The 18,199-nt window shown below is 32.6% G+C and overlaps 1 protein-coding gene across 1 annotated transcript in view; it reads right to left on the minus strand.

Moving 5' to 3' along the window:
* Positions 1-5,863: 5,863 nt before the first annotated feature.
* LOC143056870 (serine/threonine-protein kinase stk11-like) overlaps positions 5,864-18,199 on the minus strand; it is a 28,723-nt gene continuing 16,387 nt past the window's right edge. Inside the window, exons 7-9 of the mRNA XM_076230047.1 lie at positions 15,190-15,247; positions 12,042-12,217; positions 5,864-10,370 (exon numbers count right to left, since the gene is read on the minus strand). Of these exons, the coding sequence (XP_076086162.1) occupies positions 10,264-10,370; positions 12,042-12,217; positions 15,190-15,247 (341 nt within the window). The 3' untranslated portion in view covers positions 5,864-10,263. The remainder of the gene's footprint in view (positions 10,371-12,041; positions 12,218-15,189; positions 15,248-18,199) is intronic.

Below are 18,199 nucleotides of genomic sequence, written 5' to 3' on the forward strand. Positions count from 1 at the left end.
TATGCTAATCTAATTTCATGTTTCAATTTGTTTTCCAATAAGCGACATATGCCTTAATCTTTCCAATGATTCTTGTATCTGTTTAATTCGATTAATACTTTCTGTTATTCTATTAATTGTTAGCTATGTGCTCATTCATAAAAAAATATTTCTATAATCTATTAATTGTATTTGTCACTCATTTAAAGAAATATTTGTATAGTCTATTCAAGTTATTTTTGTGTTATATAAACTTTCATAATTTCGACATTATAGTTTTAATCTACCATTACACTGGTCAGTATCAACTATGTCAATTGTATTCACGCCGAACTTATTAAATTATGTATCGCGGACTGAGATCGCGGAAACCATAGTCGTCATTTGTTGCAAGAATTCGTCACAAGAGCCTTGAATCCACTGCTTGTTTACTGTTATGTTTGTGCCGTTGCAGACCATAGCACCAGAGATTAAGTTTTTAGACGTGACAAACTGGCTATTATTTTTTTTCCATTTAGTTGCCTAATTTATTTATTTTTGTCGGCGCGATTGAAAACCCCATATAACAGTCAAAGGTGCATGGTTTGTGCCTAAAACTAGTCTTTTAAACAAAGCAACGGCGATATAAAGACTGAAATGTTGCAAGGATTGAAGAAACAGTAGTAGCACAGACGGGAAATAGATGAAAAAAGGATGAAATTGTCTGAAATTCAGATATATTAACCCAAATATAAAACAAATAGCTTTTGATTGCATTATAAGAATTCTAAGTTCGATAATGAATGGACACTACACACCTGAGCTACACACCTTACACTATGGTATCCTTAGTGATGTCAGCACACATGTCGCAGAATGAAAGATTTTTGCACCTTCTTGATGGATTCATTATTATATTTTATTTTATGGTAATTCCCGTCCTTTTGACAATAAAGATACCAAAACAAAGATAATCATTTATTCTGTTGAACGCCATAATCGTTTATTTTTGTGTAATATTTGGCGATGGAAGCAAAGCCAGCATTCAACAGTCTACCAGATATATTCAAAGGGAAACAATTCAAACAATTTTATAAAGTTTATCTCTGGAAACAATAAACTAACTTTAAAAAAAAATATCATTAACTATAATTATACACATAAAAAAATGAAACAAATAAATAGGGGGAATACAGCGAACAAATGCATGCGAGACCTAACTGCATGGAATGTTCACGAAGCACAGAAAACGCACGTAAAATTACGAATGTATTCTAACGATTGGACTAGTGACAAATGACTGCTTATTGTCCATTGGCAAATATCTCATTATCGAAATCGTGTTCAGGAGTTAGTTAGACTGGCAAACTTAAATGCCTTGTACTTGTCGGAGGAGTAGCAAATACAGCTTTTAACATTTTAGTTAGTTCCAGCGAGGGTTCGAACCCAGGCCCCGCACCCCTGCACACCACCGCGTGACTATTAAATGCACAGAAAAGTTTTGAGAAAGAACTAATGGAACAAAGACGGTTGAACTGACGATTGTGTTATACCGTAAAGAAAGACCTATCAAACTTGGAAGCTCATGAAACAAAGAGGGTGTAGAACAAATGCAACTATAAAACGTAAATATCAACAATCTCCCAGAAGCAACAACACCATGCGCCTGATTGTTTGCTGATGACTGTCTCCTCTTCCAATGCATCAGGAAAACTGAAGATGCCTCGTCTGTTAGTAGAATAGGAAAAGGATTAGTAAACGATTTCCACCCAGAATCATTGTTAAGTCATCCGTGTTTCAGAACGACGTCAACAACACCCTGGGCGTCCTACTCACTCCATGGACATACACTAGAATCAGTAGATGCAGTGGAAAATATCTTGAGCTCACCATCAGCAAAGACCCCACCAGGTCAAACCACACCAACCAGACCATACGGAAAGCCTCCAAGACATTTGGCTTCTTATGGAGAAATCTGGGTATGTGTATAACAAAAGCCATGCACAGCTTACTCCACGTTAGTATACGACCAATACTAGAATATGCTCTTTGGTATGGGATCGTCACCAAATAACCATCATACTCGCATACGGGTGGTTCGGAGACGAACAGTTCGCTTTGTTTATAGTTGCTACCAGGATAGCTCGTCTAGATGTGTTACAATGTTAGTGGACCAACTTCAATGGGAATCACTGCAGCACCGACGATGGAAACAGAGTCTTACATGCTGTGACTTGAAACCAGTTTATCACCACTGGTCCAGCCGAATATTCAGTACACATTGGGTGACCGTAGGACCAGGGACAACCACGAAGAAAGTAAAAATAACAAATTTAGTATAGAAATAAAGAATACTAGAACATGTGAAAGCATGAATATAAACGACTATAACACACTAGCTGAAGATGGGTAATAGTGAGAACTAATTAACAATATAGTAATTGAAATAAACTTACATTAAAATAGTTCAACACCTAGAAAGCGTAGAGGGATTAAATTTTTACTAACAATGAAAGTGCAAGAGAATATGTCTGCAACACAAACCAATGAGATGCAAGTTATTTTAACTAAAATTAACGAGTCCCTGAACAACAAACGTTGACAAAACCGAACTAACATTCCTGTTACATCAATCTACGAAGAATGTTACTAGTTTGGTTTGTACCCATTTAGGTAAACTAAAGGTTGCTGTATATAATTACTAGAAAGGAAAGTGCCTTGGCTGAACGATGGAAAATGAGGCTGTAATGAAGAGAGTATATATACTTACTTACTTGATTAAGTAAAATAAATGTTTTAAAAACATATTAGAGCACTGACTGGAATAAAATGAACAATGGAAAACACGACAAGCAAGGGTTTTACAGCTGATGATCTGTATAATTATGTCATAACTAATGGTAAGTACGGTTACTTCAGTAAAATACACATAGATTATTGACTGGGATAAAATGAATGTTAGAGAACACAAAGACATGTAAGGGTTTTACAATCCATCATCTGCAAAATTATATCAAATATAATGGCAAGTACAGTATACTTCAGTAAAATACACATAGATTATTGACTGGGATAAAATGAATGCTAGAGAACACAAAGACATGTAAGGGTTTTACAATCCATCATCTGCAAAATTATATCAAATATAATGGCAAGTACAGTATACTTCAGTAAAATACACAGATTATTGACTGGGTTAAAATGAATGTTGGAGAACACAAAGACATGTAAGGGTTTTACAATCCATCATCTGCAAAATTATATCAAATATAATGGCAAGTACAGTATACTTCAGTAAAATACACATAGAACATTCACTGGGATAAAATGAACATTACGAAACAAACACACAGCAACATGCACAGTAAAACTCAGTTTAAAAGAAGCCAAGACTCCGATGTCAGTAAAGGTAATAAAATAACAGTACTACTTACTTACTTTATACTCTTCATCCCCAGTGTGACATAAGGCCACAACAAACTGCCTCCACTTCTCTCCGTCTCCATGTACTGGGCTTGGCCCCAGGTTTATCCCATTGCTTCTAATTCTGTTGTAACAGTTCTTCGCCAGGTGATTCAATGTCTCCCTGGTTTCCTTGTTCCTGGTGGTGTCCAATATAGAGCTGTTTTAGGTGTGCGATGTTGTGGCATTCTCAGTACATGGCTCAACCATCTAAATCTTCGTGTTTGATTTCTGCTGTTATACTCTTAGCATTTCATTTCTCCAAAAGGCTCTTGATGCTGATCTTATTTGGCCAGAATATTCTTTCTGAGGCAGCTAGTATGGAGAGCCTCTACTTTTTGAAATTCACAAATTAAAACACGTCAAGTTTCTAAACCATACAGTAAGACAGATAATACTGCTGTAGTAGATTCACAGTTTGGTCCTTACACTGTACTGGTTAGACTTCCAGATTGTTTGAAGTCTTGCAAATGTTCAATGTGCTTTATATATGCTTTATATAGTCTTGCCTTTATATCCTCTCGTCCCATTATCTTTACTTATGAAGTTATGATGCTTCCAAAGTAAGTGAAATATTCAACACTGTCCACTGGCAGAAGATTGATTGTAATTGGTGTTGTACTTCAAGTGTTTATTGATATAACCTTGGTCTTCTTGGCATTAACATTCAGACCAATTTTCTTTGCGTAGTTGATAAGTATATTGGTCTTCTCTTGGAGGTGTTTGCTTGTTGTTGTTGATAATATGGCAATGTCATCAGCAAAATCAAGATCTTCTAGCTGGTAAAACGTGGTCCACTCGATTCCCCTTTTCTTATCTAATATTGGATGTCTTTGTATCCAGTCAATAGCCAATAAAAATAGGATGGATGACATAATACATCCCTGTCTTCCACGAGATTTAACTTCAAATGAGTGAGATTGAGCTATCAAGGATGACACTGGCAGACTTGGGGTCAATTACATTGGAATGTGTCACACTGCATTCAAATCTGTTATAGAAGGCTTTTATTAGCATCAAAATTTTAGGGGGAATTCTATATGACTTGACCATTTTCCAAAGAGTTTCTCTATGTACACCAGTACTTTCAAAAGCCCTTTTGAAGTCAATGAAATTAATGAAAAGTGGTGTGTTCCATTCTATGCATTGCTCAATGATGTTCCTGAGTGTGAACATTTTGTCAATGCATCCTCTGCCTCTTCTAAAGCCTGCTTGTTCTTCTCTAAGCTTTTTATCCACAATTTTATCAATTCTTTTTAGAAGAAATTTGCAAAATCCTTCACTAGGGACAGACAGTAATGTAATGATCCCTCTCCAGTTGTCATAGTTGCATAGATTTCCTTTCTTTGGTATAATTTCACAATGAGGCCTTTGCTCCAGTCTGGTGGAATGTCTTCTTCTTTCCAGATGACAAGGAAAAGATTTGGAGTACTTTGGATGATGTATCCAAGTCTGCCTTTTACATCTCTGCATGGATGGAATCAATGTGTGGTGCCTTGCTTGTTTTCAATGATTTAATGGTTTTTCTTACCTCTTCTATAGTAACTGTTGATGTTTCTGTGTTAATGTTTAAATCCTATTCTAATGGTTAAGGGTTAGCTATGATGTCAGGCTCAGGGCAGTTTAATACCTCTTTGAGATGTTGGACCCACCTTTCTGCTTGTTCCCTTTCTGTTTTCAATGCTTTGCCATTTTTGTCATTTACATGTGCTGTCTGTGTATTTGATGAAGCACAAATTAACAAGATTAAAATACACATTTGAAAAGACAATGACAAACAAAGTTTTTACAAGGTATGATCTGCATAATTATATCAAATCTAATGACAAGTACGGTTACTTTAATAAAATACACATAGAGCATAGACTGGGATAAAATGAATATTGGGAAACAAACACACAGCAATATGCACAGTAAAAATCAGTTTAAAAGAAGTCAGAGTTTGATGTCAGATTAGTTAACAGAAGAAAACAGTATACTACAGTATAAAGACAGGCAAGGGTTTTACAAGTGATGATCTGCATAATTATGTCATATCTAATAACTAGAACATTATACTTCAGAAAAAGACAACTATAGCTGTAAACATCATGCGGTACCTCAGAATAAATAACACATACCGGTGTGTTTCACAGCATGAAAAATTAACAACATTCAAGCAACTATAAAACATTGTCTAAAATATGCATGAAATATCAGTTACTGAACATGTAAGCAACCTACCCTCAAAAAGGTTACATACTATGCTTCATAGTATTCATATTTGGAATATTGGTTTATTTTTCTTTAACAACATTTTCTGATCATTTGGTTTGTTTAAAACTACAGTAGATACTCTTCACTTCAATACCAAGACTCCCTTTTACATATGACCTTCAAAAATCTAAACCTTAAAATGGTGGCATGAATATCAAGGAAAGGGCTAACACTAATAAGTAACTCATTTCTTTTTCATAAAATGAATAGAATTTATTAAAATAATATAGAGGCAAAATAACAATATTTAATCTAACAAAATAATACAGGACTCATTTCACCTGTACCAACAACAATCAGTGCATACTGGAATATTGAATACAGTAAAATCTGAAATATCTTATTATACAGTGAAAACTTTATTATCTGAATCAATGCCCTCAGCAAATAATTTCTTAATAATTGAATAAGAATTAATGAGTGATGAACAAATTATGTATTTTTACTGAATACATGACTTGTAAATGGAAAATAAACCGGATAGTTAAAATGTTTTATACATTTTTTATATTTATGCATAACACAAATGTTAATACTGACACAACAAGAAGTTCCTTAGAACTTAAGCTATATATTGTTGACAGACAAATGCAGGGTACTTATTTTGAAGCATACAAAGTTACATATTATAAAACATGAACTTTTTACAATGATCTACGATGTAGAAGACTTTTATTCAATATCCTCTGTACATTTAATACTGGATTATGTATGTACTAAACTTATGCTTGATATTGTTATTTAGTAAACTGAAACAACCTCAGTGAACTAGTATTGGAAATAAAACAACAAATATTTATAAATTAAGCCCAAAATTCTAATTGTTATATATATATTTTTACTGATGAGCTTTCACTTATATTGTTTAACCTTTTACTGACTTTTTTCTGATCATTTTCTAGAATAAGTTGGTTCTGAATTTATGAATACATATTTGATCAAACTTATAAAGTAAATACTTGCTCTAACTTTTCCTCCTGAAACTCAATGTATTAATAATAAATGACTTTATTCTGATTAATTGTGATATTTGATGAAGACAAAATATACAAAAAGAATAACTGTTGGTAGTAATAATATTATTTAGTTTTAATGACAGTAAGAAAATAATGACTGCTGAACTAAAACAAAGCTATAAATTTTTGAATGCTCATTCCTATCTATGGAAAGTCTACTGAAAAAATACATGTTGAATTTTCTGTGATAAATTATTGATCCTGATAGAAGGAGCATAAGAAAAATCCAACAGAAGACTTATCATTTTGAAATAATACCACATTTTGCCGGATGGAAATTGTCATGCAAAAATATACAACAATTTGCCCGATGAAATATTAAATGCAAAATTTTTGTCACCAGAGCATAAAATGAAGATCATATTTACTTAAAATGTTACAAATGTGTTATATTACAAAATAGTAGAAGTTAAGCATCACTGATATACCACAATAAGTACAAGCAATACAAAACACAAGAGTCATTCAAGTATAAAATATATGTCATAATGATCTACAGTATTTTTATGAGGGACAACTTTATGATGAAGATACAGAATAAAAATATCATTGATACAGCACATGGAGTTTCTTGAGATTAAACCTATCCACAGACTTTCAACAAAGTTAACATAGGGAAGAATAGACAATGGCAAAAAACATTTTTTGAACAAGTCAATGAAATTTTTTAACAACTAAATGCAATTTACTCACATTTTCTTTGAGGTTTCACTGGTTTGCTGCAATGTTTTTTAAAATGCTTAAAAATTGGAGAGAGGTTTTTAATAGAGATGAATTTAATCATTGAAATATATTATACCATGATAATTTACATCTTGGGCTTTTATCCAAATCTTGGAAAATAAGAAAAAAAAGCAGAACCCATTCATAAGTCGAGTTTAAATAAAACCTCAGAGAGCCAACACCCCTTTATAATTAGATAAAGTTCCTAATATATCAGTGATTGGTGATCTTCATATATACTTGTGAACCACCATCTTATAAATTCAATGAAACTTGTGAACCACCATCTTATAAATTCAATGAAACTTGTGAACCACCATCTTATAAATTCAATGAATCTTGTGAATCAACCAGCTTATATATATTCAATGATCTTTTCATACATATTGTCAATTAAATGGTAATAAAATGTTACTTTTACATTCATGCAATAAGCAGTTACGTTTGAAACAAGGAACTATTTTGAATAATGCAATGAGGCATCTGTTTAAAATCTTTTATATATACTTGACATGTCATTCTGATAAACATACTTTGAGGAAATGTGTAATGTAGAGATACATAACATGATTGTACCTTAATACTAAGTTCTCATTAAACTATTTCAAATTATACGATATACTATACAATATGAGGAAAATAATGTTTATCGCTATTTTACTAAATTTCCCTTTGATCTTACTGGCTGATAATTTCCTTTCTCAGCACAGTGGAGTGATATGAAAAATTATCTATAGAAACTAAGGGAGCACTTGGCGTTGTCAATCACATACCTGCCAACTGTCACTATTTGCGGGGGATTTCCCCCATGGAGGCTCCCAAATTGAAATTTTGAAAGAGCAATTTTGTCCACAATTATAAACAAAACAATTAATTTTACAATGACTTTAGGCTTATAAAAGTATGAAGAAGCCAAAAAACAACATTAAAATGTATTTTAAGGCCCCCTTTAAGGTTTTTTAGGACTATGACAGCCATCTTGCATGCAAAACCCCCATGGGCATTTTGAAAAGTTGGCAGGTATGCAATCAAATAATTGACAATGAAATTGTAAAAGTCATCATAGGTAAAATAGTGATAAACAGGTTATCATAGGTCATCTCAATTCAATTGCTTTTCTCACTTTCCCCAAACCGGCTCAAACGAGAAAATCAATCTCGTTGAGATGATCAAAGATAATCTAAAAATATGTAGCACTAATTCAACAAATGGTCCCTTGAGTTTTATATAACAAGAGTTTAAACTGAAACTACAATATCATTTGGAACTATAAACATGTCGTGTATGACAAATGCGTACTATTACAATGACACATGTGATGTTTGACATATACCATGTTAGCACCTTGAAAGAACAGTCTTACTTACATTTGTATCAACAAGTATTATTTCATTTAATGCAAACACAATACAAATTAAATCTGTTTCATGTATATAGCAAATAAAGGCTCTGTAGAAATGGTGAAGGAATGACTGTTATAATTTCAAAATAGCATATTTTATGTCTTTTCCACATCATCATCATAAGTAAATTGTCAGTATTTCCATTTATATGGGAAAATGTGACATTTCTCTCTCAATTTTTTACTAGTTATATATTAATGTAAACAAAACGAAAACCTTATGAGTAACATAAAATAGGTCAGGGGTTATCTATGCCTAGGATGGCACGGAGATATACAAAATGCAGGTAAAAACTAGCTAGTAAGGCTGAAAATGGAGCAGAACAGAGTCCTTTGAATGAAAGTAGATTTCCCAAAGTCTCTTTTTTTTGGTAAAAGGCAAGCTGGAATAAAAATAAACTCTTATTACCTGCGAAAAAAAAACCCAATAGCTTACACTATGTCCAATATAACACCGCTGATCACACAGAGATTTCATACTTTTGAAAAAATAATTTAGAGACTGACACATATGAAGTTAATCTGAATTTAACTATATTGTTTTTGTTACAAGGGATATAAATATTGAAAAAAGAAAACAGATAACAAACAGAAGGAAAACCAATGTTTAGTGATGGATATATCTCACACAGGCCCATTAAGGTGGTACCTAACACTACAGGGAGATAACTCTGTAAAATCAGCTAAACGTTTTGATTATGTTGTGTTGTTAAGGGAATATTAAGCTTCTCAATGATCAAAATTAGTGTTTTTCAAACTGCTATATAACCAGTGTAATTTTTCTGATAAATTGGTTGGTTCAAATACTTTGAATTTTTTATATTTTTGTCAAAGGGTCAAAGTAAATACTTTTTCAAAATTTTATGAAAATTAAACGAGCCAAATTAATTTTAGTTTAGGTGTTGGATACCACCTTAAAACAAGTGAAATACCAAAAGTACGTGTTTCCAGATAAAATTCTGGAAAGATGTAACAGACAGAATTTTGCAATCTATTTTAACCTCTAAACAGTCAAGATCAATCTATAAAAATTTAAGTTTTAGTTTTACGTTCAGCAACGATAAAATAGGGGTGTTAGTCATGTTATTGGAAACACAACATTGTTTGTATGCCCAGCTTGCCAACAATGGATTAGAGCTCTTTCCAGCAAATCCATTATGAAATCAAATCAATGTCTCTCAAATTTACAATTATTAATACACTGTTTTAGCTCCTCTTATGTCACCATAGGCGGTGGTTCTTTTTTATAAATTACCTATTCATTTTATCAAAACACAATAATTCCTCCTTCCTTCTGTATCAAATTTTATAAGTAAAGAGGTTAAGATAAACAGATTTTACTGTACTTGGTTCCCATCAACATAAAATCTCACATCTCATACACCATACAATAATCACATGACTTACTCACACACTCACAACATACACATGACATTAATTGGAATACTATGATTGTTTACACGAACTAAGAAGTCCACCTTTTGTCTTCCGTTTCTTGTGTTTTGGATCTGGAATGGGCGTATCATCAACATCATTTTGTGGCTTTTTGCCATCTACAATACAAAACAAACAGATAAGAATTTGCTAGAGAGAACTATTCTTTAGATCAAGGGATTCTTAATGTACAAATCATTTGTTACTTTTAGTTGCAATGACATAAAGCAAGCAATTATCAATCAAATAATTATTACAACTAAGTTGCAAACAAGAGTGATCATACTGACAAGTGAAGCCCTTAAAATTCAAACTTGATCTGTATTTTGAAGTTATTAGCATTGTGTATAAGTTTCATAGCATTTGGTTGAGGCAAACTAAAGTTAGAGAAGGGGAATGAAAAATTCAGCAATTTTTTTCATTTGTAAAGGGGCATAACTATAGAACGGTTACAGCGACGAACCTTAAATTCGAAATTGATCTGTATTTTGTAGTAATAAGCATTGTGTATAAGTTTCATAAAGGGGCACTACTTTAGAACAGTTAAAGTGACCCTACCAAAATTCAATCTTGATCTGTGTTTTACGGCAATAACCATTGTGTATAAGTTTTATAATATTTGGTTGAGGCAAACTGAAGTTAGAGAACGGAAAACAACTTTGGGACGTACAGATTACAAACAGACAGACAAGGGAAAAACTTAATGCCCGCTCCGTAAATTCTTCATATAATGGATTACCAATTGATTAAAATTGACAACAATAGTGCCCATCCCTGTGTAATAAGGACATTTACTATTTGGAATGTTGTACATACTGTTTTGAATGTTAGGCATACTGTTTTGAATGTAATACATACTGTTTTGAATGTTTTACATACTGTTTTGAATGTAATACAAACTGTTTTGAATGTTTTACATACTGTTTTGAATGTAATACAAACTGTTTTGAATGTTATACATACTGTTTGAAATGTTATACAAACTGTTTTAAATGTAATACAACCTGTTTTGAATGTTATACATAGATTGTTTTGTAAGTAAAATAAATGTTTTGAATGTTATACATACTGTTTTGGATGTTATACATGCTGTTTAGAATGTAATACAAACTGTTTTGAATGTTAAACAAACTGTTTTGAATGTAATACATACTGTTTTGAATGTTGTACATACTGTTTTGAATGTTGTACATACTGTTTTGGATGTTATACATACTGTTTTGAATGTTATACATACTGTTTTGAATGTAACACAAACTGTTTTGAATGTTAAACAAACTGTTTTGAATGTTATACTTACTGTTTTGAATGTTAAACATACTGTTTTGGATGTTATACATACTGTTTTGAATTTCATACAAACTGTTTTGAATTTCATACAAACTGTTTTGAATGCTAAAAAAACTGTTTTGAATGCTAAAAAAACTGTTTTGAATGTAATACATACTGTTTTGAATGTTATACATACTGTCTTGGATGTACATACTGTTTTGAATGTAATACTATACATACTGTTTTGAATGTATTACATACTTTTTTGAATGTTAAACAAACTGTTTTGAATGTTATACATAATGTTTTGGATGTTATACATACTTTTTTGAATGTTATGCATACTGTTATGAATGTAATACAAACTGTTTTGAATGTTATACATACTGTCTGGATGTTTTACATACTGTTTTGAATGATTTGAATGTTATACATACTGTTTTGATTGTTTTGAATGTTAAACATACTGTTTTGAATGTTTTGGATATTATACATAATGTTTTGAATGTTATACATACTGTTTTGCTGTATATGAAATTCATCTTCATAATCATCACATTCTTCATCCTCCTCTGGACAATGTAAATCATCTAAGTACTGCATAACTGACATACTATGGTGTTTGTCTAAACCCTCCTTAGAAGGAGGAAACTTCACATAATCTAAACTTCTTGGGTGTCGCTTCCTCACCCAACTATAACATAAAACAGACATGAAAATGACATATTATGATGATTGTCTAAACTATCCCTATAACTAGAGGCTCTCAAGAGCCTGTATCACTCACCTGACTCTACTTGGGTTTTTGAAATCATATAAAAAAAGATAAAATTTGGCTACAAATTAACAACACTTGGCCAGCACCTGATTAGGAAAGGAGCATTCATGCTGTTTGGTTTCATTCAATTCAGTGGTTCTCTAAAAGAAGTCATTTGTATGCATTTCCCATAGGGTCCTATGTTAAACTAAGTCCCCCCTGGTGGCCATTTTGGATGATGGATTGGCTACAAAGGTACAAAACTTGGTCAACACCTCATAAGGAACATTCATATTATGTTTGGTTTCATTCCATTCAGTGGTTCTCTTAAAGAATTCATTTGTATGCATTTTCCATAGGGTCCTATGTTAAACTAAGTCCCCCCCCTGGGGGCAATTTTGGATGATGGATTGGCTACAAAGTAACAACACTTGGTTAGCACTTCTTAAGGAACATTCATGCCATGTTTGGTTTCATTCCATTTAGTGGTTCTCTAGAAGAAGTCATTTGTATGCATTTCCCATAGGGTCCTATGTTAAACTAAGTCCCCCGGTGGCGGCCATCTTGGATGATGGATCGGCTACAAAGTAACAACACTTGATCAGCACCTCATAAGGAACATTCATGCCATGTTTGGTTTCATTCCATTCAGTGTTTCTCTAGAAGAAGTTCAAAATGTCAAAAGTTTACGCTGACCCTACTGACGACGATGGACGACGGACGCCAAGTGATGAGAAAAGCTCACTTTGCCCTTTGAGCCAGGTGAGCTAAAAAGGAAAGAATTGTTTACAAGACCAGATGGGACAAAATCCCTAATGGGCCTCCGATTGAGGAACATAAAATTGTTTGTAAACAAAAAATCTCTGTGTAGTGATATTGGACATGTTTCAATTTTTAACAAGTGACTTAGCTTAACCATTGGTGTTGATCTGGAAAGTATAGGACCTTAGAATAAATGTGTAACAACTAGGGAGTTATTATATGTATTCAAAGTCTTAAATTTTCAAAGAAATTGTTGTGTGAAAAAAGGGACTTTTTACCATGAAGAGCCGCATCACAAAAGGATTTTCGGGGTATGCTAATTTACGGAAAAATGAATCACACTTGGTACCCGAAAATTTAACCACATACAGTCGACTCTCGTTATGTCGAAGTCAGCCGGACCAGAGAAATATTTCAAGATACACGTAGTTCGACTCAAACGAACACCGGAAGTGCGACAATCTAAGGGACACAACTCTTGCTTAGCTTGGTAAAGCTAAAATAAATCCGGGTGAATATGACAAGAGGATCGATATTCTAGTATCAGATCGATGTATTTGTATGTCACAGTCTTTTATTATTATAATGACTGTTATTTTTACTTATTCAATTGTTTCAATTAAAAAAAAATCCTATGGCGTTTCCAAGAGAGTAATTTCCAATCGACAGTTTCGTAATTCAGGTCGCTAATAGCTGACAAAATTGTTTATTCTCGGATACAAGAGATTTAAGAAAATTTTGATTTCTATTCATTTTGTTTTATCTCACTCTTTGTTTTCAAAAGAACATATAATAAGATTAAAGACGCCATTTGAGTAGTTTTTAGGTGATCATCAAGGGAAGCCATAATCCTCACTTTATACACACCCAAGCTCATTAATGTAAATCACAAATTAATTGTTTTGTAAACAATTAAAATACTTTTTCATGAACATTAACAATTTATCACTAATTATTTATAAAAATTCTACAAAAGATAATCTTAGGAAAACACTCATGGAAATAGCATGTCATAAATCACTACAGTGGTCAGTGACCGGAAATTTAATTACACGTGTATTGTCAGATTAACTCTTCAATCCATTTAAATCCCAGAGGTCATGTTTTGACATATGTGTATTAGTTCGAGATAAAAAATGATTTTTGAATGCTTTTGTTAACCTTGGGATCGTAAATTTAGTTCGACTCAACCGAAATTTCGACTCATCCAATTTCGACTCATCAGGAGTCGAATCACATACTTTTGTATGGAATAAAGTTCGGGACCACGTGAAAACTTCGACTCATCCGAAATTTCGAGTCAACCGAGTTCGAGACAACGAGAGTTTACTGTATATGAAAATGTCTCAGCTTCGAAAACAAGCCATCATACATATACAAGTTATGATATGGGCTGAGCTAGAGAAGAAAACGTTACCATTACAGCTTATGGAGAAACAATTGCGCATATTGCCCCGGATGGATGGAACTTATTTTCTCTGACTGATTATGGCATCTTTATACTAAATCCAATGGATGTGTACCGATTGACAATTTAATCTTAAATGCATGATTTTTTTTATTAGTTCTTATTGGCTTTGCACTAGCTGTCAGTAACTGCAAGTACTTTCAGATCTGTACTTAGTGTCTTTTTGTTGTTGGGATGAACAAGTACCCATTCATGTCCACTCTGTGTTTTTGTTATACATGTTTAAATATACGTATTTCTTTTTGTATCTATTTGATGAGTTAAGCCTTTTTCAAATGATTTTTTAGTTGTTCTTATGTTGAACTGTCCCAGGTTAAGGGAGGGTAGAGATCCCGCAACCATGTTTACATTTGCCACATTCTGTTTGTATTTGCCTATCCCAAGGCAGGAGGAGCCTGCAATTCATTGGTTATAGGTTGTTGCTGTGTTACGTATTTGTTTTTCAATATTTTTTTTGGACATTAATAAGGCCTTTAGTTTTCTATTTGAATTGTTTTACATTTGTGATTTCGGGGCCTTTTATAGCTAAATATGAGACATGGGTTTTGCTCATTGTTTTTTTTCTTTTTATCTGTGGATCATATATATTTTTTAATGAATATTGTAGAAATTTTTATTGATATAAAGTTTTTCAAATATCAGATGCAGATGCTGGTAGTATGTTATAAGATAAACTTACTCATGTAGCTGTACTTGTTCAATAGTCATCCTCTTGTCTGGAGTAAAGGCTAACATACCTACAATATAACAGATTATTCATCACTGTACAATATACTGCCAATGGCTTTGTTGTGGTGTATATGTGTATGTATAAAATGCCACCACTTCGTTGAGGTCAGTTTTTGATAAATGTGTTGTCATTAATTTTAGTTGGTTCCAATTGTCATTGATTTCTCTGAAGGGGAAGCAAAATTTTAAATACTTGCTCCTCTAAAGCAGTTTTTTTTTTTTTTTTTTCAAATGGTGCAAAATCCTCACAGGCACTTGTCTCAGAAAATTTTTTTCCTATATACCTTAATATAACACAAGGTACTTAACTAAATTTTTTGAAAAATGACCCCCAGTCCCGAATTCCCGTTATTTTTCGATTTCTCGGTTGTCAAACCTACTTAAACTTAATATGCCGTAAATCTAAATTGATTTATCTACACAATGGTATATGACACGACTATCATTGTTGTCGGGATCATTAGTAGCAGGTCTCAGAAGTCGGTCAACGGGATTTTTTTTTGCATTCGTCTCAAACTTTGGCAACACCCAGCCCGCAGTGATTGAATTATTATAAAAATTATTAAAACCAGGTGCTCCGCAGGGCGCAGCTTTATACGACCGCAGAGGTCGAACCCTGAACAGTTGGGGCAAGTATGGACAAAACATTCAAGCGTGATACAGCTCTGAATTTGGATTGTGATCAAATTTTTGACATTACATGGGTTTTTTTTACACAAAACAAATGTCAAGATTTTACAAATCAATTAAAGATTTCTTCTTCAAACTTATTTAAATCTAAAATTAAATAGTTGACACAGCATAGGTTTCTGACACAGAATGAATGTGGTCTAATGAACTTAAAAGTTCTTTTTTGCCTTTGAGCAATTCACTATGCTGTTGAATATTAATCCTCTCAAAAAAATGTTTGAAGAAATTTTCTTTTTATTTATGAAATCTGAAATGAGAAAAATTTAAACCCCCCCCCCTTTTTTCACATCCCCGTTTCCCTTTTTCCAAAACTGATATCAATTCAAATTTCTAATGGAGTTTGCAACAATAACTACTCTTTTAAATACATCATAAAATATTAAAATGTAAAATAAAGTGCTTGTTATCACTGAATGGTAAAGATTGGTTGGTAGTAAAAGTGAATATACATTGTTTATTGTATAAAACAATAAAAAAAACTTCATCAGCAACATTTTATATTTGCAAATTTCCAATGAAGTTATTTACATAAAGTTATTGGCAAATAAAAATAGAAAATGACATCATAGTCAAGTCTGGCAAATTTCCAACATACATTATCTTAAAACATTTTAGATAAGATAAGGAAAAAAGCTTCATCAGCAACATTTTATATTGGCAAATTTCGAATGAAGTTATTTACATAAAGTTATTGGCAAATAAAAATAGAAAATGACATCATAGTCATGTCTGGCAAATTTCCAATATATATTATCAACTACTATTCTATACAAAGAAAGATAACTCCAATTGAAAATTAATTGCTATTGCACAATATTGTGCAATTAGATATTTCTTGCTATTGTGCAATACTGTGCAATTGAAAATTTCTTGCTATTGCACAATACTTGATATGAAATCCTGATTTGGACCAACTTGAAAACTGGGCCCATAATCAATCAAAGCCTTAAAGGCTGTAAAAGCAATTGCTGCCATGTTAATGTTTGGGGACTTTTATTTTTCATCCACATATATACAAGAATTAAACCTGACATGAGTGTTGTCTAGTTAAAAGTAAGAAGGTTTTAACTTTATATAAATAAAAGACTTTAGCAGAAAGTCATTTTTAATATGTTTTATATTTCACAAGGAGACAACACGTTTACCAGGCTAAAGTTGGGGTCAAATATACATGTGCTGAAACATATAACTCAAAAAGAAATCATCATGGATTATCCCCTGGTAGTGTTTGTAACTTCCTTGGCAATAATTTCCTTTATTGATTTAATTTTAACAATTTTCATTATTAATTTATATTTAACCATTAACACAAATGATTAAGTTAAAACATTTCAACTTTCCAGACGCAAATGTTAAAAAACGGGAAAGAAATAAAATATCTTACAAGACATAAACATGTAAAGAATAAATGTATATTTCAGCTTAATAAAAATATTTTCATAATGTTACTTTGTCATCATTTTTAAAACTAAGTTCCAAACATTATTGCTCAGTTGATATGTGTCCTTCTGATGCGGTACGAGCACAGGCACTTGTTTCTATCCATAGGAAGGTCGATTATCCAAATAAATAGTTTTATATGGATAGTCGACCTTCCTATGGATAGAAACAAGTGCATGTGGGTACGAGATAACTACAATTCTCATGCAATCCCGAAAAGGGGGGTCATCACAGACAAACATGACATTAAATTGTTATCACTGAACTAGTATATATATATTGTATAGGGGCCAGCTGAAGGACGCCTCCGGGTGCGGGAATTTTTCGCTGCATTGAAGACCTGTTGGTGACCTTAATTCTGCTGTTGTATGTTTTTCTATGGTCGGGTTGTTGTCTCTTTGACAAATTCCCCATTTCCATTCTCAATTTTATTATACGAACAAGAACAAACAGCTCTACGTTGCTTTGATATTTATCAATTTTCAGGAAACATTGCGAAAAATGATCTTCAATATTTCGAAAACATGTGAAATAAAATTGCTAACACGGTGGACCGTCGAGTGTCAACAAACGTAGTAGACTTGTTCACTGAAAAGACGAGGATAATGGTTTCATCTGACATTTGTTATGCAAACCCAGTTTTGATCATGATATTTAAAAAGACGTACTTTTTTCAATCTATGTATTAATAAACTAGAAAATTCCAAATTGTAAATATCTCTTCATCTGGACCGACTTGGCATCTACTACGTTTGGACGGGTCCATTTCATTAGTAAGGTGATCGATAAATATTACGGAGTTTTGACAGAAAAGGAAAACGAACTTATTG

Source organism: Mytilus galloprovincialis, chromosome 1 (genome assembly GCF_965363235.1).
Source record: "Mytilus galloprovincialis chromosome 1, xbMytGall1.hap1.1, whole genome shotgun sequence".
NCBI lineage: Eukaryota > Metazoa > Mollusca > Bivalvia > Mytilida > Mytilidae > Mytilus > Mytilus galloprovincialis.